The 24,651-nt window shown below is 35.9% G+C and overlaps 1 protein-coding gene across 2 annotated transcripts in view; it reads left to right on the top strand.

The window, feature by feature from the left end:
* The window catches only part of PARP8 (poly(ADP-ribose) polymerase family member 8), a 183,843-nt gene that overhangs the window by 147,853 nt on the left and 11,339 nt on the right, over window positions 1-24,651 (top strand). For both annotated transcript variants that reach the window (XM_024118514.3, XM_055086549.1), the window contains 11 exons: window positions 3,745-3,837; window positions 10,417-10,542; window positions 11,810-11,875; window positions 14,634-14,701; window positions 16,479-16,527; window positions 17,652-17,764; window positions 18,001-18,073; window positions 19,701-19,770; window positions 22,352-22,425; window positions 23,554-23,623; window positions 24,489-24,573. In XM_024118514.3, the coding sequence (XP_023974282.1) occupies window positions 3,745-3,837; window positions 10,417-10,542; window positions 11,810-11,875; window positions 14,634-14,701; window positions 16,479-16,527; window positions 17,652-17,764; window positions 18,001-18,073; window positions 19,701-19,770; window positions 22,352-22,425; window positions 23,554-23,623; window positions 24,489-24,573 (887 nt within the window). The remainder of the gene's footprint in view (window positions 1-3,744; window positions 3,838-10,416; window positions 10,543-11,809; window positions 11,876-14,633; window positions 14,702-16,478; window positions 16,528-17,651; window positions 17,765-18,000; window positions 18,074-19,700; window positions 19,771-22,351; window positions 22,426-23,553; window positions 23,624-24,488; window positions 24,574-24,651) is intronic.

Here is a 24,651-nt window from a genome sequence, read left to right on the forward strand (position 1 = left end):
GGTTTGTGACCACCTAGAGGGGTGGGATAGGGAGGGTGGGAGGGAGATGCAAGAGGGAGGAGATATGGGGATATATGTATATGTATAACTGATTCACTTTGTTATAAAGCAGAACCTAACACACCATTGTAAAGCAGTTATACTCCAATAAAGATGTTAAAAAAAAAAGAACCGTTATAAGAGAAAATTCCAAATGCTAATGAACATGTCTAAAAAGGTTATTCCACGAATAATCAAAGAAATTCATAATAAAGCACTTTCCTTACCAAATAACAAAAAGGAAGATAACATTATTTTTATAAGAATGTAATGTGTAGTTCTACTTCAGATTTTTCAGTATGATAGCAAACTTTCTTTTCTCCCCCACAAAAGCAAGTTTTCTATCGTACCTGATTTCTTTCTTCAAACAGTTGCGGTAACAGGATATTCCTAGAAATCAGCCTTACAAATTTCAGTATGGGAAGAAAGGCCACTTTTCAGTGAAAAAAAAAATGCGGGAAAGAAAAGGAGTGTCTGTAAAGTAATTAATCCATAGCTTTACATTAGGAACATAGGTTTATTATTTAAAATAATGGGTCAGCTGGTAAGTCCATGTAATTTGGAGATTTAGAGGTTTGAGTACAAATAGATGTGGGAGGGGGATGAAATAGTAATTCAGGAGAAAACATTGAACTGTTGTTACTCATTTGTTACCCAAGATAAAGACCAGGAGGTCTGGGTGAAATTGGTAAAAAGTCATTTGAGACAAAGTCAGGGTGGCACATGAATACCTAGGATTGGCTACAAAGTGTGGTGATAGAATATTCAAATTTCAAAAAAATTATCTTCCAATCTAGTTTAGCAGAGTATTTTATTTCATTTTCATTTATATTGCTTAAGGCAACAATCTGGTACCAAAATGGTAGTTTCTACTTATATTCCCTGAATATGTGTGTGAACACACATACATACATACATATATTTCAGGATGATCACAAAGTAAGTATAATTAATTATCCAGGGTTCAAATAAAAAAAAAAACCAATCATTACTCATATATACTAAATGAGCTTTATCCTGATATTCAGCTTTGGGATTGATGGATTTTAGTCATAAAAAAGTGTATGGTTATTTGGCAGTAGTATTATCAAAAACAAAGTACCTTCTCTGTCTCTGTTTACTTCCTCAGTGAACTTTGGGTGTCTGGTAGAGTACACGTATTAATTCCTATGGCCCTTTATGATTTCCAAGGTTTGTGTTTCCCGGGTTCTTGTTTGTGTATAGTTTCACTATCCTCATACACCAATACAGTGTTTGACACTATAGTAAATATGCAATAAAATGGTTGATGTTATTATTTCAGACCGTACCATGCTCCTCTGAAGTAAACAAAAGAAACAACCCAATGTCAGCGGGGGAAGTTGAGGAGGAAACATACATGCACATACACATGACAAAATAGATTAAGAATAGGTTAGGGCTTCCCTGGTGGCGCAGTGGTTGGGAGTCCGCCTGCCGATGCAGGGGACACGGGTTCGTGCCCCGGTCCGGGAAGATCCCACATGCTGCGGAGCGGCTGGGCCCGTGAGCCATGGCCGATGAGCCTGCGCGTCCGGAGCCTGTGCTCCGCAACGGGAGAGGCCACAACAGTGAGAGGTCCGCATACCAAAAAAAAAAAAAAAAAAAAAAGAATAGGTTAAATGGTAAAGTAAAAGAAAAAGTAGTAGAAATTGAACAGTCTGTTCTAAGTATATCCAAATACATGCAGCAGTATATATCGCTTGAGGCTGGATGAAGAACTTTTTCCAATTAGTTTCCTACCATAGGTAGTTTTTCCTGATGTTTCTGAAATAGAATCAAACTGTCCTTTTAAGGCTGACAAAGGAAATATATCAATTTATTTGTTTTGAAAATTCTCTTTGGGGAATGTCAATCAGAAATCTTTGTGTGGTTGGTCATGCTTTTTGTCTGCAAAGCTACCATGTGGGCCTATTCTGAACACAAAGCATGCTCAGAATGGGGCCATCCTTCCCCACTAGTTAAGCAGTAGATGAAACTATCCTCTGAAATGAGGGAACATAGGAGCAATGGCACTAACAAATGGGTCTGTCTGCTGTGCCAGGCACCACAGGCTGCATCGCGTTAGGCCTCATCAGCTACCTAATGCAATGTAACTTGGGAGATAAGATAAATCAGACAGATGACACTGTATCAGATTTGAAAGATGAGAGCTCTTCCCAAGCAATTGCAGAGTGTATATTTCAGTGCTGTTGACTCTAGGAGGTTATTGAAGTCAAAAGTCTTTCCAACAAAACCAATCTTTCAAGAGCTGGGTAGCAAGTAAGCAGAGTCATGCTATTTCTTCCAGAGAAAATTACCTAGGAAGAAATGGAATTCTCCTTTTTATATTTGTTTTACACAGCTTTGTGGTTTAATTAGTATATCACCAGCTTAGGTATCTGCTTTTTTTTTAGTGCATCTCATGTGCAAATGTGTATTAAGCAGGCGAGATGGATTTTCCAATTAAAGGATATTTTCATCTATTGCTAAATCATTCCAAGTGCAAGTGCCTAAAACTAACTAAAATGAATTTTTTAATCATATTTGTGACTCTGTATCAATAAATGATTATTTACTAATTGTTACCTAAATTTAGAAATTTAATTCTTTAAAGTGATATTTCTTCGCTTTTCCCCCATCCAGTTTTATTGAGATATAAGTGACATACAGCACTGTATAAGTTTAAGGTGTACAGCACAATGATTTGTCTTACATGCATCATGAAATGATTACTACAGTAAGTTAGTGAATATGCATCATCTCATATTAATGGAAAATAAAATAACAAGAGAAAGGTATTTTTCCTTGTGATGAGAACTCTTACGATTTACTCTTTTAGCTTTCACATTCACCAGTGTTAATTATATTAATTATGTTGTACATTATATTCCTAGTAGTTATTTATCTTATAATTGGAAGTTTGTACCTTTTGACCACCTTCCTCCAATTTCCCTTCCCCCCCACCCCTCCACCTCTGGTAATGGCAAATCTGATTTCTTTTACTACGAATTTGTTTGTTTTTGAAATATAATTGACCTACATACAACACTTCGTTAGTTCCTTGTGCACAACATAGTGATTTGAAATTTCTATACATTACAAAATGATCACCATGGTAAGTCTAGTTACCATCTGTCACCATACAAAGATACTGCATTATTATTGACTCCCTTCCCCACACTCTACATTTCATCCCTGTGACTCATTTATTTGGTAACTGGAAGTTTGTACCTCCTAATCTCTCTCACCTATTTCTCTCATCCTACCACCTACCTCCCTTCTGGCAACCACCTATTTGTCCTCTGTATCTATGACTGTTTATATTTTGTTATGTTTGTTCATTTGTTTCTTTTTTTAGATGCATGTAAGTGAAATCATACAGCATTTGTCTTTCTCTGTTTGATTTATTTCAGTTAGCATAATGCCTTCGAGATCCATCCATGTTCTCGCAAATGGCAATATTTCATTCTTTTTTGTGGCTGAGTAATATTCCATTGTATTTATACATATACCACATCTTTATCCATTCATCTGTCAATGGGCACTTAGGTAGCTTCCACATCTAGGCTACTGTAAATAATATTTCTTTCTTTTTAATATTCTAAAACTTTGCATTTTCTATTTATTATAAAGAATGTCATACATTTAATTTAGGAATTGGAGTATGGGGAAAAAATGTTGAATTGATTCCCCTTTCTTTTGTAGCCTACTGTGTGTGAACGAGAGCTGTGTGTATTTGCTTTTCAAACCCTGGGAGTAATGAATGAAGCTGCTGATGAAATAGCAACTGGAGCTCAGGTAGTAACACGTGATACTAACTATTCTATATTTTTATTTGAAAAATTTATTCTGATCCACTAGCTAACATTACCCTTCTTTGGGATGAATTTTTGATAGTTTCTTGATAAAGAAAGCAAACCAGCATTTGATATTTCTAGATAGAAACTAAATTTTGCCAGCTTTATCTAATGTGTGTTTTTTGTCCTTTTGCAATTGCCAAGAGGAGAAGTTAAACCAACTTTGTTTGAAAAATAATTACGTTTCTTTCTTATATGGTGAAATTGAGATACTGAAACCCTTACACTTGCATTATGTAATGTTTATTTGTAAAGTTATAGTGCCATAAAATTGAAGCCAATTTATTTTTAAAACTTAGGCGAAAAGATAATGGACAGAACGTGTAATAAAAAGAGAGCATTCAGTTTTACAATAGCAATGTTTATGACATAGGGAGAAAAATATAAAAACAAAGAAACAACTTGAAAGTAGAGAAGCATCCCATGTTTCTGGAAAGGAAAAAAATCAGTTGTAAAGATGCCAAAATTTATTACTTCATGCAATGTCATTAAAATTTCAACTAGTTTTTGTTCATTTATGGAACCTGACTGAAATACTAATAAATAGATGAGAAAAAAATTACAGAAAACAAAAAATAATGAGTGTTAATTAAGTGAGGCTAGACCAACCAAATACAAAGCCATATTATGTAATCCTATGATATTTTGAAAAAATATAGTACTGGCAAAGAGTAGAAAGTCAGATTATCCCCAAAATAGGTCAAGTTATAAATACATTTAATACATATTAAAGGAGGTATCACATCATGTTGTAAAATAAAAATGGTTTAGTGAAGGTGGGAACAAATGACCTGCATCATGGGGGGGGAAACAGGTTAGCTCTTCATTCTGTGTGCAAAAACAAATTCCAAATGGCTTAAAGAATAGTTTTGTTTAAAAGTTTTATACCCACACTAGAGGAGGGTCGAATTAAGCATGCACAGCCTAGGTAGGGCCTCAGGTTCATGCATTTATGCAGATACAAAAAATCATAAAGAAAAATATCAACAGATCTGAGTCCATACATACTTCACATTTTTTACTTGAAAAAATAGTGAACTCTAAGAGCTAACACACTTATGAAAAAGTGTGTTTTGCTACAAACTTAATTACATAGAAGCTCATAAAAATTGAGACAAAAGACATGAAGATCATCACAAATTAATAGAGGAAATGAATGCACAATTCACAAATATGGACCTATAGTTAATAAAGAAGCATGAGAAAATACTTAGTCTCACTAAAAATCGAAGGAAGCTAAATGTAAAAGAATTGTATAAAATTCACAACGATGGGTGGGAAGAATGATCATGCAACAGACATCTGGTCATTCTTAGAGTAAGTGTCAAATGCCTGCTATGTAACAGGCAGTACACTAGACTAAGGTACAACAGTTAACACAGGCAGCCCATTCCTCATGGATTTAGACTCCCTTAAGCTCGTTATTTCACTGATTAACTAAACTGAGATGCATCCACTTGATGAAATTTTAAGGACCATATTTGTGATGTAATGAGTTATAAAGGAAAATAATGCAAACAGAACATTGATCATATGCGATGTGAAAAATGATTCCATGATTAAAATAAATTTCAAAAATGCAGCTTAATATTGCCTCTATACCCAATGTGCACAAATTTGCATACTAAAAGCTCTGAGAATCCCTAAAACTGAAGAAAATGACTAGCCTATACTTAGAGGGTTTCTCAAATGTATCTATCCATGGTGAGTCTTTTTCTCTTTTTAAAAATGGTAATGTTTTTCTCATCCCTTGAAACTAATATTGCTCAAAAAAAGATACTTTAATATATGCTATTTATAGCTATGTAAAAATAAACTTTACACAGTTGTGTGTATGAGTGTACATACACACATACATGTATTTTTACATGGATATGTGTGTGTGTATATATATATGTATAATTTTTCAAGTGGTATAGTTAATATTTATGCATTTTACTGGAAGTAAAGTATCCCTCATACAATTTGAAAAGGGAAGGAAGTAAAGCCTAGAAATAAGGAATAATTGATTAGAAGGAAAACTAACATATTAACAGTAGGCTAGGTTGAAAGAATAATAGGTGCTTTTTTCCCTCTTATTATAGATACATTTCTAAAAATAATGGTTTTTAAAGTGAAATTACTTTTGGATTATATAATGATAGTAACAAAGCACAAACACTCGATCAGATCAATTCAGTGATTCAGCTCTAAAGATCAGTATCCAAAAAACTCAGAATTTAGTGATTCTACTCCAAAGTCAATGTGAAATATTCTTTTTACCACTTTAAAGGAGATACCCCAATATTCTGGTTATAATCCTAGGGATTACATGGAAATGGATTCCTTTTCTAAATAAAAACTATATCTCTGTAGCCTTGTTGCATCAGTTGACTCCTGCATTTTTAGTGGTGCTCTGAGGAGCTCTAGAGGTTGCAGGAACGTTCTTTAGAGGGATCTGCAGGAGGCTGGGCTGCGATGAGAGTGTCTCAGCAGCTGGGATTCCAGGCCTCTGAGAACTGCTTTAACCAGAACAGCAGCTCCATTTTATTCTTTTCTGTTTTGGGGCTCTCATATACAATTTTCTTATAAAAAAAGAAAAGATAAAAGGAATTACTCTCGAAATGTTTGAAGGCCATTAGTCTACAATTTTAAATTCACTTCTTTTCCAGAATACATTGTACATCATTTTACTCTGTGGAAAAATTAGCATATGTAAATAGAATACAAATCCAAACAGTGTAACATAAACCTTTCTTTGTTCAAAGATTCTGAATGCTAACTCCTATAACAGATAAACCATAAAATTAAAGTGACTTAAGATGGTAGGCTTTTATTTCTAACTCACACAACTGTTAGGTTAGAATGTTTGTTGGGCAACTGTGTGATCACTGAGGGAACCAGATTCCGTCCACCACATGAGTCCGCTATCTTCAATATTGGCATATAGGAGAGGGGAAGGGAGAAAAGGGGAGAAGGAGTGCCTGTTTCTTCATCAGCTCAGCCCCTTTCCACTTTCTGTCCATTGGTTAAAACTAGTCTTATGGCCTGACTTAAACAAAAGGGGTAGAAATGTCGCTTGCAGTGCAGTTGCTTCCAGGCAGTGGTAGCCCTATACCTTGAAAGCAAGGAGTATGAACGGTGGACAGCAAGGAATTTTGCCAGGGTAGTTACACTGTTTCTTTTCAGTTCGGTTAAGACATATATTAACAAAAATATTCTGTTAATTAACTACTTTACCCCTACATCCATTATTTTCATTATAATTTACTTAAGTCCACGAGTGAAATTATTGGCAAAACAATGCATTTGCTTTTTTTTGGTAGTTTTGATTGTTTTGAAGCTTTGGGCACAAGGTTATTGGATTGAAAGGGGGACATTGTTCAGGTTATTTTGTATCCATTTGTGCCTTTCTTGTTGTAGTAAAAAACACATAATGTTAAATTTACTATATTAATCATTTTTAATGCACAGTTCAGTAGTGTTGAGTATATTCACATTGTTCTGAAACAGATTTCCATAACTTTTTCATTTGCAGAACTGAAACTCTATACCTGTTGAAAAACTCCCATTTTCTCCCTAACCCCATCCCTGGCAACCACTACTCTACTTTCTGTTTCTGTGAATTTGATTACTTTAGATTCTTCACAAGTGTAGGCATATACTATTTGACTTTTTGTGACTGGCTTATTTCACTTAGCATAATGTCCTCATGGTTCATCCATTTTGTAACAGGTGACAGACTTTTCCTTCTTTAGGGTGAATAGTATTTCATTATATGTGTATAACACATTTTGTTTATCCATTCACCCATCCATGAATATTTTGGTTGCTTTCACCTCTTGGCTGTTGTGGATAATGCTGCTGTGAACATGGGTGTGCAAACATCTCTTCAAGATCCTTCTTTCAATTCTTTTGGACATATACCCAGAAGTGGGATTGTCACTTACAGCAGGATCATATGGAATTTCTATTTTTAGGTTTTTAGAGGAACCTCCATACTGTTTTCCATAGTGGTTACACCATTTTACAATCCCATCAACATTTCACAAGGGTGCAGATTTCTCCATGTGCTCACCAACACTTTTTATTTTGTTTTTTTGATAGTAGCCATCCTAATGGTTGTGATATCTTATTGTGGTTTTTATTTGCATTTCTCTGATGACTAGTGATGTTGAGTATCTTTTCATATGCTTTTTGGCCATTTGTATGTATGGCTTCTTAAAAAAAATGTCTATTCAGTTCTTTTGCCCATTTTAAAATTAAGTTATATGATTTTTTATTGTTCAGTTATAGGTGTTCTTTATGTATTCTTGATATTAACCTCTTATCAGATAAATTATTTGCAAATATTTTCTCCCATTCCATGTTGTTTTTTCACTCTCTTGATTTTGTCCTTTGATGCATAAAAGTTTGATATAGTCCTATTGTCAATTTTTGTTTTTGTTGCCCATGGCTTTGGTGTTATATCTAAAAAATCACTGCCAGATCCAATGTCATAAAGCTTCCCCCTGTTTTCTTGTAGGAATTTTACAGTTTAAGGTTTTATGTTTACATTTTTATTCTATTTTGATTTAATTTTTGTGTGTGGTGTAAGATAAGGGTCCAGCTTCATTCTGCTGCATGCGTATGTATATCCAGTTTCCCCACCCTCATTTGTAGAAAAGACTGTCTTTTCCCCATTGAGTGGTCTTGGCACCCTTGTCAAAGATCATTTGCTCATACATACATGAAGGGTATGTATTTTTACAAAGCTTCAAATGCATACTATGACATATAATTTTTTAAGGTATTTATAAGATTGTACCAATTCATGGCCCCAAAAGTTTCCAAAAAGGCTCTTTTATGTTGAAAACAACTTGTATCTGGGTTACGGTGCATCTTTCTGGGGTAGAAAGAGTATGAGTATGGGAGAGGAAAACAAAAAGGAGGGTTTTAATTTGTCTTTATTATTATTATCTGTTGCTTGGAATCCAATTTATTTCAAACACACACACACACACATAAATGGAATAGTGTGGTAGAAACATATTAGCTGTTTCAGTTCTACTGTTTTCTGAGTAAGTCCTGTGGGTATCTATGTCTGTGTACTTTGGAATGTGTTACTTATAGATCCTATACCCGATGGCTTGAGTGTTGCTAATTATTTTAGGTCACTGGAAATTCTGGATGCAGTGATTGGGTGGATGTGTTTTGTGAGTATACACACAACATAGTGAGCCCTACTGTCATTAGGTCACAATACCCCCTCGTTAACCATAAGAATCAAAAATTGTCCTAATCTTACTGTGCATTTTTAATTTTTTTTATTTGTTATTTATTTATTTTTTTTGCTGTACTTGGGCCTCTCACTGCCGTGGCCTCTCCCGTTGCGGAGCACAGGCTCCGGACGCGCAGGCTCAGCGGCCATGGCTCACGGGCCCAGCCGCAACGCAGCATGCGGGATTCCCCCGGACCGCGGGGCACGAACCCGTGTCCCCTGCATCGGCAGGCGGAGTCTCAACCACTGCGCCACCAGGGAAGCCCCAATTACTGTGCATTTTTTAAATGCCTGTTTCACAACTTTCTGGAAATATCTTTCCCTATAAAGATTAAGTCAGCTGCTTCCTTATGAAGTCTCTTGTCTTTACCCTATAGGTATGTCCATTCTGATGAGCTCTCTCCGTTTAGACAGTATCGGCTTTCTTGATTCAGTTGCTAGAGCGTGTTGTTTTGGGGAACTAGGGAGGGAAGCCACGCTCTTAACTGCTATGTCGCCTTGCCTCTTAGTGAATTGTGCGAAGGAGTCATAGACGCGCATAGGAATAAAGCCATCTTATTTAACAAATCAGAGGACATTAATAGCCTTTGTCAGAGGAGAGTAGGAAGAAGTAAGATGGTGTCAGGAGATTTACTGTCCTTGGGGCATGTCAGATTCATTTTCTGCAGTTTCATTCACCCGGAATGGTTTCTCCCCAGATAGTCACGTCTCCATCTCCCACTTTGTTCAGGTCTCTGTTGAAACGTCACCACATTTCCTGGCCATGCTAAAATAGTCCCCCTTACTGCCTAAGTCTCTAATGCCAACTTTATTTTTATAGCATTTAACACTACTAGACACTATACGTCTTTAAGCATATATTTAACTGATTTTTCAGCACATCTTCTCCATTGAAAGGAAAATTTCACAAGACCTTTTCAAGGACCTGCCTTGTTCATTGTCTTTCCACAGAACCTACAACAATGTTAGCACGTAGTATGTGTTAATGGCAAAGACATGTTAAAGACAGATATGAAGACGTGAGTAGTTGGAAGCACCACATATTAGTTACTTTAATATGTGTTATTTAAAGTAACACATATTAAAGTAACTTTAAATATTAGTTACTTTAAATTAATAGTCAGGTTTGGTCAAATTTGATCTAAAGCCACAAATTACAGATTTCAGAGATTACTAGCCATCCTGAATCTTTCCTAATTAACTACCATGAGAGGGAGAAACAATGGTAAAGCATTTGATAAAACCTGAAGGATAGTAACTATCTTATGTATGTATTTCAAGGTGGTAGATCTACTAGTATCCATGTGTAGGTCCGCATTGGAATCTCCTAGAAAAGTTGTCATTTTCGAGCCATATCCTTCTGTGGTAGATCCTAACAATCCTCAGATGCTGGCCTTCAACCCAAGGGTAAGTAGTTATCCTAGCACATCGATCACAAGTTTCCTTTAACAATAATTGAGATTTTAGTCTCATTAGCTTTCTTCTTTCTTAGTTAAATTACTGTCTTATCATATCCATGACCTGTCACGAACTCTGTAACCATTTAGCAAATACGATTCTTTTTCCACAAATTTGATTTACTTCCACCTTGTCTTTCATGTATCCTGTTACTTCTCCTCTCCTTTTCTCCTTTAAAATCATTTTCCTAACTTCGCCTTCATGAAACTAGACCCATTTAATCCCCTCAAATTCTGATCTTTACACATCCCATCTGCATGGAAGGTAGATAAATAACTATAATAAATTGGTTTATAATGGTCAATATGATTATTTTAATTTCATCATATATTTTTTGAGATTCTAACTTATGTAATCTCATTTTAATTTTAAGGATCATGGGTAAAGGGACAAATTTTCCCTTTTCTTTTGTATTTTTATTTCATCCTCTCTTGCCCTCCCCTCTCTCCCTCCCCAGTTATCTGAAGGTTAGTGAAGGTTTATTTCATATTGTTGATCAACTGACATTTCTTGAGAAAACAATTTTATAAATATTCAGGGAAGTTTGGCAGAATTCTTCTGAAATAACATGATTTTTCAAATTACATGAGAGCCAAAATTGCCTTAGTTTCTATTACTATTCATCTTGAAATCATTTTATGGAAACAATGACTATATAAAATTCTCTTGGAAAAACTTTCCCTCCTTCATAAGTGGCAACAGTGCACATATTTTCAGTGTGCTTAAAAATGAATTATCAGTTGAGTGTATGGTGTCATTTACACACTTATTAATCATACTTGTTTGGTAACAATCTTCCAATCAAAAGAAACTAAAAGCAAAATGAAACTGTGAGATTTAAAGTGGATTTTTGTGTTTTAGAAGGAGTCTGTGCTTACTTTATTCATCATGGCTTAATTTTTTAGTGGTGACAACAAGAATCAAGAGCCTAATATCTTTTTTGTATTTATAGCTTTTCCCCTGTAAGCTGAACGTCATTTTATGTATTTACACTAAAACTGGCATTATTTTCTTTCTTCTTCCCTCTGACTCAGTTATAAATCCTATGTCCTTGAGCCATCTTATTAAAGTCTTCCCTTTTGTGTACACAACACAGTCATTGCTTTCAAATTGACCCTGATGGAAAATTCAGGTACAGAAATAATATGTCTCTCCAGTAATGTGCAGACTTGCAAAGGCTTATGGTGAATACTGTTTTTTTCCCCCATTCAAACAGAAGAAGAACTATGATCGAGTAATGAAAGCATTGGACAGCATAACTTCTATTAGAGAAATGACACAAGTAAGTTTATCATCTTGTGGTCTTGTACAGTTCAGTTTTGCTTGAGTGAAATTATATTTTTAAAATATCTGAGAGTACTGGCCATGTGGTGAAATGTAGACTTTTCTATTATATGCGAGTATAATTAAAATCATAAAAAAATGAAAATTGTTTTGTACTAGGATGTTTTAATTAAATTACATCAGTGTTTTGGCATGCTACCACTGTGACTTTGGAGGTTAATTGCATAATCATCATCTGAATGCTCGGCTCTCAAACTCAGACAAGAATTTGTTGGAATATCTTAAGGCAAAAGTTAAATCTGGTACCATCTTCCTCGACTGCCAATTTTAATTAATGGTAGTAATTTCAAAACATTTTAATGTTAAAATCAAAACTAATATTCTGTCAAATGTAAATTACACATAAATAGTTTAGATGTAACACAGAATCTCAAAAGAACTTTGGAAGACACCAGACTCCTTGAGAGCATGAGTTTATATTTTTGGCCATTAGGGAGGTTTTGGTGGAAGAGTTTGATGAGCAAGGATCAGGGTTTATTATGAAAGTCCAATATATCCCTGGGCTGGAGTCCAGCACTTGGAAAAGCACATCTTATTGAATTATTGAGGCCTTTCCACTGCCAAACACTTGGGAGAAAGGTTTAAAGCTCATCATTATAAGTAGAAATTAACAATCTAATTAACAATACCACACATGATGGGTTGAGTTTGCATATGGTGGTTTCAAGGCTTGCACTGCCCCTAGAGGCCTTTGCAAGTTTATGGTAAGTATTACTCTGAGTCATTGCCTTTCTCTGGGCAGGGAGGGAATAGTGATTTCTCCAGTATTGGGGCCCACAAAGCTTCTGTGCCACTCCCCCTCACCCACTACCCCATCTACTCCATTTGCAGATGTGCATCCAAAGTACATTTTTTTTAAAGATTTATTCTTTTTTAAAATTTATTTATTTTATTTATTTATTTTTTGGCTGCATTGGGTCTTCATCGCTGTGCAAGGGCTTTTCTCTAGTTGTGGCGAGCGGGGGCTACTCTTCATTGCGGTGTGCAGGCTTCTCATTGTGGTGGCTTCTCTTGTGGAGCATGGGCTCTAGGTTCACGGGCTTCAGTAGTTGTGGCGCACGGGCTTAGTTGCTCCGCGGCATGTGGGATCTTCCCGGACCAGGGCTCAAACCCATGTTTCCTGCATTGGTAGGCAGATTCTTAACCACTGCACCACCAGGGAAGCCCAAAGTACATTTTTACATTCCCAAATTTGATTCTTGGCTCTTTTGATCTTTATTTATGAAGTCAAATACTCATTCATCCATTCAACAAATGGTATGTGTCAGACAGTGGTAAACAAGAGATCCTTTAATTCACAAGTTATATTATTTGCTTAAAAGCCGTCATTCTTTCCACCTGTTTTTCTATGCCCTTTCTACATTATCAGAATTCCTTTTCAAGCAAACATTTATTATTTGTATAAGGAAAAGGAAACAATAAATGCATTTCCACTTAGGGGGAAAAAAGAACCTATTGCAGTACCTTACATACAATTAAACATTTTTCGTCACCAAAGACATTGGTATAGGATATTTATACTATACCGTAGATCCAGACCATTCTTGCATCTGAAAATAGCTACAAACCCTGACTCTGGGCTCAGCTCTGTGCCAAGAATTGCTTCCTTTATTCTGGGTCATGTGTAAGCTATTTTAATAGGAGGCAATGGAGATGATTGTGTGTCAGCTTGGGAAGTTGGAGGCCCATGTGGTATAATTTGCTCATCAGTGACGTGGCCTGCAACCTTGAGCAAGTTGCTTAATTGTTTGATGCCTCAGTTTCTTCATTGCCAAGATGGTAAATAGTAATGTTACCTTCTCCCTCAGTGTACACTTCATAGGGATGCTGTCAGGTTTTATCCTGTCAAATTCTTTAAACCTCTCCAAATAAATATAACATTATACTGGCCTAAATTGTCACAGACAGATTGCCTTTCTAGGAAAAGGTTAATTGTCTGGGTGAATTCCATCAATACTTTTAAAAGAAGGGGTCGTCGTCTTATGTAAATTTTGTCCAATTTTCTCATGTAAAGATCTACCCGAAGTCAGTACCCTCAGATATGAGCATGAGTAGTAGCTATTACAAGTTTCGCTTTAATGTGAGTTAAATGTTAAAACTGTCAAAGAGAAACCAGACACTTGATAAAGGTGACAAGACAGATTTATTCAAGTACTGCAGTAGGGGAGAGAAACTTGCGGTGTGAGCTGAGATCACCTCCGAGTAAGGCAAGGTGACCGAGGTTTTTAAAGTGAAAACAGAGAGGGAACAAAAAGGGGCTACAGAGAAGTGAAAATAGGGGGGGCTCTGGGGAAATGGAAATTTCAGGGGGGATAAGAGAATTACTGAAAGGTTAACTGTATGGGTTGGTACCTTTTGTGTTTTAGCAACATTGGGTTTTCTTGAGCAAAGACTCAGCAGTGGTCCAGGGACTTCCAGCCTAGTGCATGGAAGCCAGGCTAAAATTTGATTGAGCCTCTTATCAAAATGTTCCGGCAAGTCCTTTGTCCTGCATGGAAGGTCAGAGTTCATATCATCTTGGGGAGAAGCAACTAGGGTAATGGCTGCCATTATCATGTCACAACCACAGGTCTTCACGTTTAACTGGATTAGGCATACCTGTTCAATCTGATTTTCCTTTTGCAAAAAAAGAAAAAGAAAAAAGAAAAAAAAGAATTTTTAAGAAAAATCAAAACGTATAATGACTTTTTTTTCAGGCACCGTATCTGGAAATCAAGAAGCAGATGGATAAACAAGACCCCCTTGCTCATCCCTTACTGCAATGGTATAAAATTTCGTTTTCCTCGTAATGAAAACAGCATCATTTCCTACTGGCTGCTTTAAGGGAAAAAAAAAAAAAGCCTATTTTGCAAGACCTGCAATGCTATATTTCTACAAGCCTATGAGGCCTGGTGATTTTACAGTCCAAGAGTCCTTAATGACTCTCACTTTAATTAAAATTTGGACATCACAAGGGGAAGAAAGTGCTGTCATATGCACTACAGGGATATACAGTGCAGTCGACAGCAGTTTGTTATCTATCATTTTTTAAAATTTGATTGGTTAGATTACATGGTGAAGCCATTTTGGCTCATTTAATTTTCTAGTTAACTGTGTGATAAAACTGTTTCAAACACTTACTGAAAATCTCTCTATAATGTGTGTTTTGTATAATTTACTCCCTTAACAAAGATAGTGTAAATTTGATAAACTCTGTGTTTGATGACTGCAGATGAGGCACTGTTTCAGAGAAAGTCTGGTAAGGCACGCAACGTTAGTCCAGCCTAACCCTAGAAAAGAAGGGTTAGGCTATAGTTGAGGGATGGGTTGAGAGCGCCCCTTGCTCTACAACACTTACTTCAAATAATTTGCCCTCTGGTTTCTCATCTGCAAAAAGAAAACAGTAGTATCTACTCACCTACTCACCGTACCTATGAGGGTTTTAGGTGCATCTCTTTGAAATCACTGACAACTCAAAGACTATGGAATTTACCATGATTATCAGGCAGTAATACAAATGTAAAGATTATAAGAGATTGGTCTGAATGAGTACTTGTTCCATGGTACAACCAGGAAGTTTTTTAAAAAATATGTAAAGATGGGCAAAGGAGGAAGAATCTGGCCACCTCATGACTCTAATTACTTAACTTTCACTTAGGCAGAACCTTACAAAACACATTTAATTTAGTCTAGTAAAACCATGACAAAAGTTAGGTTTTAGAAGTCTTTCTTCTTTGTATCTTTTATAATCTATCTTTAAAATTCTGACGAATTGAGTAAAATAACACATAGTTTTAATTTTGACTTTAAAATTCTCATATTAAGTCATATTCAAAATGAAGGTAAAAATTTCAAATATCTAATCTCTTTCTTTTTTTCCCTGAAGTTAGCCTGATTGTTCACTTTTAATTATTTGTGATCATTTCCTTCAGCTTGTTAGTCACTCTTCCTTCAAGGAGAAGAAAATTTACCAACATGTTTTACAATTTTTTTTAGTTATTATTTTCCATACTGAAAAGCATAAAACAATTAGTCCTTTCAGATACCTGAGGTTTTGATTTATTTTCAACTTCATTGTCTACATATGGTGAACAACAGTTTGTATATAAACCATTGTATGTATCAGCACAAAGATCCTCAAATATTTAGAGAAAGGAAAAATATCTTCATAAAAACTCATTCTTAGACAGTGTAGGGAGAAGCAGGGGAAGCAGATGTATGAATCAGCTTCTAAATTTTGTATTTAGATTACCATTATTTGAAAGCATATTCATAAATGTTCACTTTGCTGATATCTAAGGTTGTAGTTATTAAAAATTATATCTCTTCAGTTTTAAAGAGCTACCTCTGTGTTTTCAGATTAAAGTATCTTGTTTATTATATCAGCTCTTTAAATTGTTTCAGGAAGCAAAGCAAAATGATGTAATTAAGTACAATTATTACTCAGTTTAGTTTATGTCACAGCAAAAATAAGTTTTAATCACTTGCCAACTGAGGGGAAAAACACTTTAAATATATGTGGCATATATTTGTGACTGATGGCTTATTTTAATTAATTTCAGGGTTATTTCAAGTAATAGGTCACATATTGTGAAACTGCCAGTTAACAGGGTAAGTTGTTTTTTCACATATACATACAGAAATGTGAGGAATACTTACTAGTTGGGAGAACTGACCCCTGTGATTTTTAGGCAACCTCTCCAGGAAATTGAAGTTAACTCAGGCCAAGCCTAATTCTTCAGTTAGAAATGACCATATGTGCCCCAGCTCTAAGTTTCTCCAAGATATCAAATTCAGTTTCAGGCTGCTGCCCTGAACTTTTAAGTAAACGAGTCAATGTGCAATCGTTTAGTTATTCCACATGTGATAGAGAGAACATTATCTAGAGATTGACCAGAAAAAGGTAATGTGCTTTTTTATCATTGTCAGTTTAATGTTGGCACAGCTTTACTTTTCTATACTGGAGAAGATATTGCCTCCAGATATCTTACTTATCGGCCTAGTATGCTTACAAAATAAAGAAAAAGCTAATGGACTCTGATTTCAGTTCTGATCGTCACCTAGGAGCAGTATCTAAAATCTCAGCTCTCCCATCTATGAATCTCTAAACTATGAGATTCCTATATATTGGATTCCTGTATAAGTACATATATTCTTAGGTGAAAGGGCAGCAATTGGAAAATTTTTTTAAGCGACTGATTCAAAAGATTTTGTTTCAATTTTTTCCATGAGCAAAGTGGGAAACTATAATTTGAATGTAGGCAATTTCTAATTTTTCAAATATACGTAATTATATAAAGCATGATGACGATAATTTTTGCAGTTTTAAAATCTTGAACTAACTTTGCTGCTTAGCAAATTCAGATATTTCCCCAGATGAATAGCTGGTGGATACTTAGGGAATTCAATAATAAAAGTCTCAAAAAGAAATGTAATTAGGAAGGCAGATCTGCTTGAATGTGATTCCATAGCATATTCCAAAGCTAAATATAAATGACTTTGGATTGTCTATCTCCTGTTCCTTTTCCATTAGCCTAAAGAATTATCCTTCATATCAGCAATTCCATGCGATTTATCATTTATGCAGGGTTTTTGTCAAATGAATGACCCTGTTAATATAAATTATTATGGTTTGAAACTAGATAATTCTTAAACCAGTGAAGTTTGAAATTGTCATCAGCCGGATTGTATGTTAAATTTGACATGTTTTCCCTCATCCTTATTTTAAATGGCAGCAACTGAAGTTCATGCACACTCCCCATCAATTCCTTCTTCTCAGCAGTCCACCAGCCAAAGAATCCAATTTTAGAGCTGCTAAAAAACTCTTCGGAAGCACCTTTGCATTTCAGTGAGTATGGCTTAATGTTTAGGGGGGTGTGTCCCCCACTTAGTCTTCCAGAAATGTGTGGGGAGGAAGGCATCCTCTTTTAGTAATTGGCTGTTAGCACTGGACAGTTCACTACACGATACTTGACTAGGAAACCCACAACTCTGAGAAGGCACCATGACTTGTTATATTGAGACCCCATAAAAAGGTCATTGATTTTTGATTTTGCTTTTTCCTTCCCCTCCCCTGTGTTTTAGTGGCTCGCACATTGAAAACTGGCACTCCATCCTGAGAAATGGTCTGGTTGTTGCTTCTAATACACGACTGCAGGTAAATTTTCTGCATGCTTTAACGAGACTCGTTATTCTTCAGTATTGGAGTTCAGTAAGCAGTCCGTCCTGGTGTTGTTTTCACTTGCAAAAGGGGATGCATGTATGCTTTAAAAAATTACGTGGACTTTTCTAATAGGCATACGTAATTTTCACAAAATAAGTCAAGCAGAATTGATCTATACACAACATAGGGATGAAAAGAAAAAGAAAACTGAGTTCCCCTATGAGAAAATAGTGAAACCACTTTAAACTTAATAGAAAAAAATTATCACAAAAGAGGTAAAACCTTACACAAATTCTCTCTGCTACTCCAACTCAAGTTTTTTGAGCACTACCTCAGTGTGAATACTTTAACAGAAGAAAAGGTAGGGCTAAGAATAAGCAAAATGGAGATTGGACACCAAAGAGCCATCGGCTACCTGCTTTCAAGCCCGCAGGGCAGCACCTGGGCAGGATACTGTGGGTGTGGTCCTCATCTGTATTTACGCCATTCATCTTCAGCATCCCACCTCCCTCTCATTCAGCTGATTTTCATCTGATGACGTAGGGAGGTCAGGAGATGAAATCCTCAACCCAGTCACCTGTGTGAGATCTCATATTCTGGTGACAATTGGGATGACACACTAAATATAAATGTTCATAAATACACATTTAATATCAATATAAATGTCCATAAGTATAAAATGTCCATAAATATAAATGTCCATAAATACATATTTATTGAATTAATATTTGGTGCATACTAAATACGGTATGAGGGCCCTAGAACGTGGAGGTAATAAGAGAGAATTTTAATTGTTCTGAGTAGTAGACTAGTCGAAGAGTTTCAGTTAATGAAACTCTCCGTAAGTTAAAAAATTTAGAGGAAGTAAGGAATGGGATGACAGTGCCGTATAATGAAAATCTAAGATATTGTGTTGATATACTAGCAGATGAGTCCTGATCAGCCTTCTGTCACATGTGTTTCAGCCACATTTATTTTCAGTATTTTAGAGTCATTAACATAAAAGCCTACTCCAGGGCTTCCCTGGTGGCACAGTGGTTAAGAATCCGCCTGCCAATGCAGGAGACAGGTTCCATCACTGGTCCAGGAAAGATCCCACATGCTGCAGAGCAACCACACCCGTGAGCCACAACTACTGAGCCCGCGATCTAGAGCCCACGCGCCACAACTACTGAGCCCGCATGCCTAGAGCCCGTGCTCCGCAACAAGAGAAGCCACCGCAATGGGAAGCCCGCGCACCGCAACGAGGAGTAGCCCCTGCTCGCCACAACTAGAGAAAGCCCGCGCACAGCAACAAAGACCCAATGCAGCCAAAAATAAATAAATTAATTTTTAAAAAAAGCCTACTCCAGTACTTGATACTAAGTGACTCTTTGTCATCAGCAGCGTGGAAAATCTTTACTAAGGATTTTTTCTGGCTGTCATTTTCCATATATCAATGCACTCTGAATTTTAAGAACAAGGATATTAGTACTCTTTTCAAATTAGACCTTGAAATCAGAGCTTTATCATTTTATGAAGAGCTAATGTTCCAGCATAAGACCAATGGTCTTCTTTTGTGAAATATTAACATTTGAAACCATAAACTGACCGTTTCCTTTCCCACCTCCTCTCATTCTAGCTCCACGGTGCAATGTATGGAAGTGGAATCTATCTTAGTCCAATGTCAAGCATATCATTTGGTTACTCAGGTAAGCTTGTATTTCATTTCAACCTCAAATATATTAAGTTTTTGTTGTTGTATATTCTAGGCACAATTTTTTATCGAGTGAATGAAGCTTATTTGATGTATTTGTATTAAATTCATTTGATAAATGTCAGAAGTAAAAACAAAGCTCACGTGTCAAGATGAATTTATAATACTTCCCCTAGCATATAAGATGGCGCATATGTTTTGTCAGTTTCAAAATTAATTTTGATTTTGTTTCAATAGTTTCTACATTTATTCCATCTACAGTAAACATTGAAAATATAGCATGTACAAAATATTATGTAGAGCACTGAAAAAAGTTTATGTACATATTATATTAAAGAAGTTTTAAGCAGTATGGAAAACTTAGAATTAGAAAAACACCCTCAGAACCACCGTACTTATTGACAACTTCTTGTTAATATTTTAGTGAGATTGTTTGAGAAAAATATATTGGAATAAACTGAAACCATGTGCCGAGGAGGAGCCTCATAAATTCAAAATATGGAAAGAACGATTACCAAATTGTTAGCGTTCGTAATCCTGAGGTAGTAAAATTCAGGGTGATTTTTTCTTTGCACTTAAAAAATTTTTGGAATATTTCACAATGATCTGTGTGATTTTTTTTCTTAGAACAGAAACTTATTCTGTTTAAATATAAAATAATTATGCCCATTGTAAAGAAATTGAAACTACACAGAAGTGTATAAAATAACAAATGAAAAATTTTCCTCCTTTCCTAACAACCTCAGGGTTTGGTGAGTTCCCCTTTAGACTTAAAGGCTTTTATATTCATATACCTGCATAGTTGGTTTTGCATATGTGCTTGTGTTGTGTGGGGTTACATTATTCCATTAAACAACTTCAGGAGATGTTGTTCACATGGTGCCCGGATGGTAAGTCTTAAGATCCATATATTATAGAAAAGGAGACTTAGAGAGATCTAATAACTAGGAGAACATTGAGCAGGCTTACCTGTCTGATTCTTTTGCCCAAGTCACGCTCTTTCAGCCACAGCAAGTGGTTTCTCAGTGTTCCACCTCGACCTTTCCCAGAGCACATGTCCTAAGAGGACCAGGTGGGCTCTGTATGCCTCTTCTGACCCAGCCTCAAAACTCACGTGGCACCACTTCCCATGTACAGTATTGGTCAAAGCAGTCACAAGCCCCTCCATATCCAGGGGCTGGGGAATTAGACTCCATCTCCTGATGAAAGAATGGCACAGTCGCATTGTAGAAAGACATACTGTTGAGAAATATTGTTGCAGTGATCTTTGAAAATGCAGTATGCCAAAATAAAGCTAGGAAAATAAATATCAGAAGAATAAGATAGTATAGGAAATAAAATCATGTAGTTCAATGGGAAAGATGATCAGAATCAGCTTAAATCAGACTCTAAATCTTATTAAAACAGAACACAGTAAAAAAGTAATATCAAACCATTTTTAATAAATACAATCTCAGCGTAGATAAGGACAACACAACACATCATCAAGTCCTGTGATTTTCTGCTTCTTATACAGGTGTACTGACTCCTTAGATGGGTTCATGCAAAGGTTTGTGAGGGATTCAGATGAATGTGAAATTTGTCTGTGTGAATGTTTGTCTGGAAAGAGGGTCAAAAGCTTTCATCCAATTCTTTCAGTGTCCTTGATCTGAAAAAAAAAAAAAAATGTAAGAACCTCTACAGTACGTTGAAGTAGCTTCATACTTGGTTTGGAGGGCTTCAGGTCTAGGAGTTAGAGAGCAGAACAGTCTTTCTGCACGTAATAGCCTTCGCCTGTTCCTCAGCTTGACCGCACCCACTTCTGCCCCTTTGCGGGAATGTCTGCCTTGGAAAGTGCCTGCATCCACACCATTTGCAGTTTGGTCCATAGGCTTTGCCCCATTTTCATTAAGCCTTTTATTGAAACAGCAACAAACAAACAGGCTTCTCAACTTCAGGATAGTAGATGAGCATTTTTAAATACACTATAGCTACAAATCTACCTATTCTAAAACAGACAGGAATTTTAGTTCTGTTTTGTCTGAAATATTTCACAGTAAAAAGCCATGGCATTAACAGGGTAAGGTAAGACTTGTGAGTATCATAGACAAAAGGACTTAAATAGTTTTCCTTTATTAGGAGGAATAGTAAATTCTACAGGAATTGAGCATGAAGTTAAGTTGCAGTATAAATATATTTTTCTGAAATTGTTCATATTTTCCACCCCTTATCTTCTTCTGGTCACCAGATGGTAAGAATGAAATTTAGGTCCTAAACGCCTTTTAAAATCAAGTTTTAAGAATATTCTGATTATATCAATTTTATGCAAAAGAAGGTCCTAGCCTTCTTTTCAATGCAAAGAAAAACAAACTGTATTTTCTACTTTGTAACTTGACCAGGACTTCCAGAACCCACCACCTTTCCACCCTGCTTGCTCAGGGCACAGCAGCTGCTCCTTCAGGAGCCCTTTGCGATGATCTGTGGCCTGATGCTGTCAAACCTTTGCCTAAAGTGGAACTTTGCAGTGTAGATGGATTGTATTTTGAGCTGCATCATATGGCTTTGTCCCTAAATTATTATCTTGCTGATGTTTTTAGGGATGAACAAGAAGCAGAAGGTGTCAGCCAAGGATGAGCCAGCTTCAAGCAGTAAAAACAGCAACGCATCACAGGTGTTGTAGCAAATCGGGTGACTGCCTCTGATGAGTGAACTTTAGCTCCCTTAGCTGGCAGGACTTCGATAAATACTCAGGCTTTTTAAATCTGCAGAATTATTTTAAGTGGTCATTACTCCTACAGGAATGAAACTCACCTTAAAATGCCTTTATTCAATAAATATTCAATAAGTATGTATTGAGCTTCTACGAGAGTGCTGGACAGATCTCCTAGATATTGGGCTACAGTGATCATCAGCGATAGACAAATCCTCTTGGTGTCTGCATTCTGAGTGGATATAAATAAATTAAATATATATTTAGATAGAAAGAATGCTAGCTGGTGGTAAATCTTACAGATAAATATCAGGGGAAAGGGATGTTGAATGCTATGGGATGCAAGATGGAACTCGAAGGAATTTTTAAATGGGGTGATCAGGAAAGGATGCTCTGAGAAGGTTCTATTTGAGTAAAGACCTATAGGTGGTGGGTGCACGAGCCATATGGCTCTCTGGGAGAAAGAACACTCCAGGCATAGAGAAGGGCAAGCACAAATCCCTTGTTGTTTCAGAGAAAACAAGCCTTCTGGACAAATTAAAATCCATCTGATGAATAATGTGACTTTAGATTTTTTTAAAAGGAGTATAGCTAGTCTAGTGTCTGAAAACAAAAACAAAACCCCAGATTTTCTACATGAAACGTTTCTGAAACCTCTGTGGCTTAATGATGCTATAAAAATGGGTTTGTTTTGGGTAGTTAGATGATCTAGAATAATTCATTTTAATGTTTGAAAAGATTATGCAACTTTAATTTTGTTTCCCTCTAAATAGAGATGCTAGACTTCTGGTAAAAATAAATTTGAGTTCTAATTCTATGTTGTGAGGCTATTGAACTTTAATTTAGTATTTTTTAATTTGCTTATTTTTGAGAGTAATTTAATTATGATTATGTACAGAAATTAAGTGATATAACAAATATAGATTGACATTAAGAGAGAATTCAAGGATATTGCTGCTGGTCGAGATAGGCCTTTTTTAAACCTCTGGAGCTATCTTAGTGACTATTACTTTTTAATGATGATTCTTTTTTTTCACTTGAGTGACTGTCCCATTTTTACTCTAATTTTAAAATTTTTTTGGACTTTAGTCACAGAAAAAAGGACAGCAATCCCAGTTCCTGCAAAGCCGTAACTTAAAATGCATAGCCTTATGTGAAGGTAAGTTGAAAGTTTTACAATTCTCATAGCATTAATTATCTCTCTTATCTGTATTTAAGAGTTGAAGTATGTTTACAAAATGCTCACAATGGACTAGTGAAAGCTTTATTCCTTATGACCATCTCTAAGGGCACAAATGGAAAATACACAACAACAGAGATCATAAAGGTTAAAACCAAAAAGCAGAATTGGCAAGAATTCAAATAGTGCTATATTTTATTCTTGGCAGATATTTCAGAAGGGTAATTATCTCTTTCTGATCAAGTATTGCTTATCTCTTTTGTTAATATACCCCTTCCTCTTTATGTTGGTTTCTGAATGCATAATACCATAAAAAATCTGAAAGATGAACCAAGTGCTGAGTAGATAACCCAGTAGGTCTTTCTCGTTCCTACACTGAAATTATTCTTCAATTCTGAACTTAGGACAGAAAATTGATAGGTGATTTGCAAGGTCATATACTTTCCTTTGTTCTTGCTTTAAAATCTGACTTTGGCTAAAAGTTCATTTTTTTCTTCTTGTGTTGGGAGTTTCAGTAGCCACTGTTTGCTGTCTTTCAAGTTTTCAACGTTTGTTGGTTATAGAGGCCTCTAAGTTGCTTTCTACATAGTTCCCAAGTCAGGACCTATTTGCCACCATAACACAAAAGTGATTTCCTTCCTATTGTTATGCTAATAGTGTTCCAGACATAAAATTGTTACTTGGCATTTCACTGTTTTTATTTACATTTCTTGATAGCTTAATAAGGTGAGAGAAACATTTTTCATATGTTAATTTGTGCATGCATTTTTGCTTTTAGATTTCTAAGAGAAGGGATATAGTAACTTAGAATAAATAGTTCTTTAATTTTCTCTTCCATTTACAGTGATCACCTCACCTGACCTGCACAAACATGGAGAGATCTGGGTCGTCCCAAATACTGATCATGTCTGCACACGATTCTTTTTTGTGTAAGTGTAAAAACTCAAAATCCTGTGTTACTGTCTTCTCCATAAATGAGGTAGTAGTGACTACGTTATTGTTTGGTC

This window comes from Physeter macrocephalus, chromosome 8 (genome assembly GCF_002837175.3).
Source record: "Physeter macrocephalus isolate SW-GA chromosome 8, ASM283717v5, whole genome shotgun sequence".
Lineage (NCBI taxonomy): Eukaryota > Metazoa > Chordata > Mammalia > Artiodactyla > Physeteridae > Physeter > Physeter macrocephalus.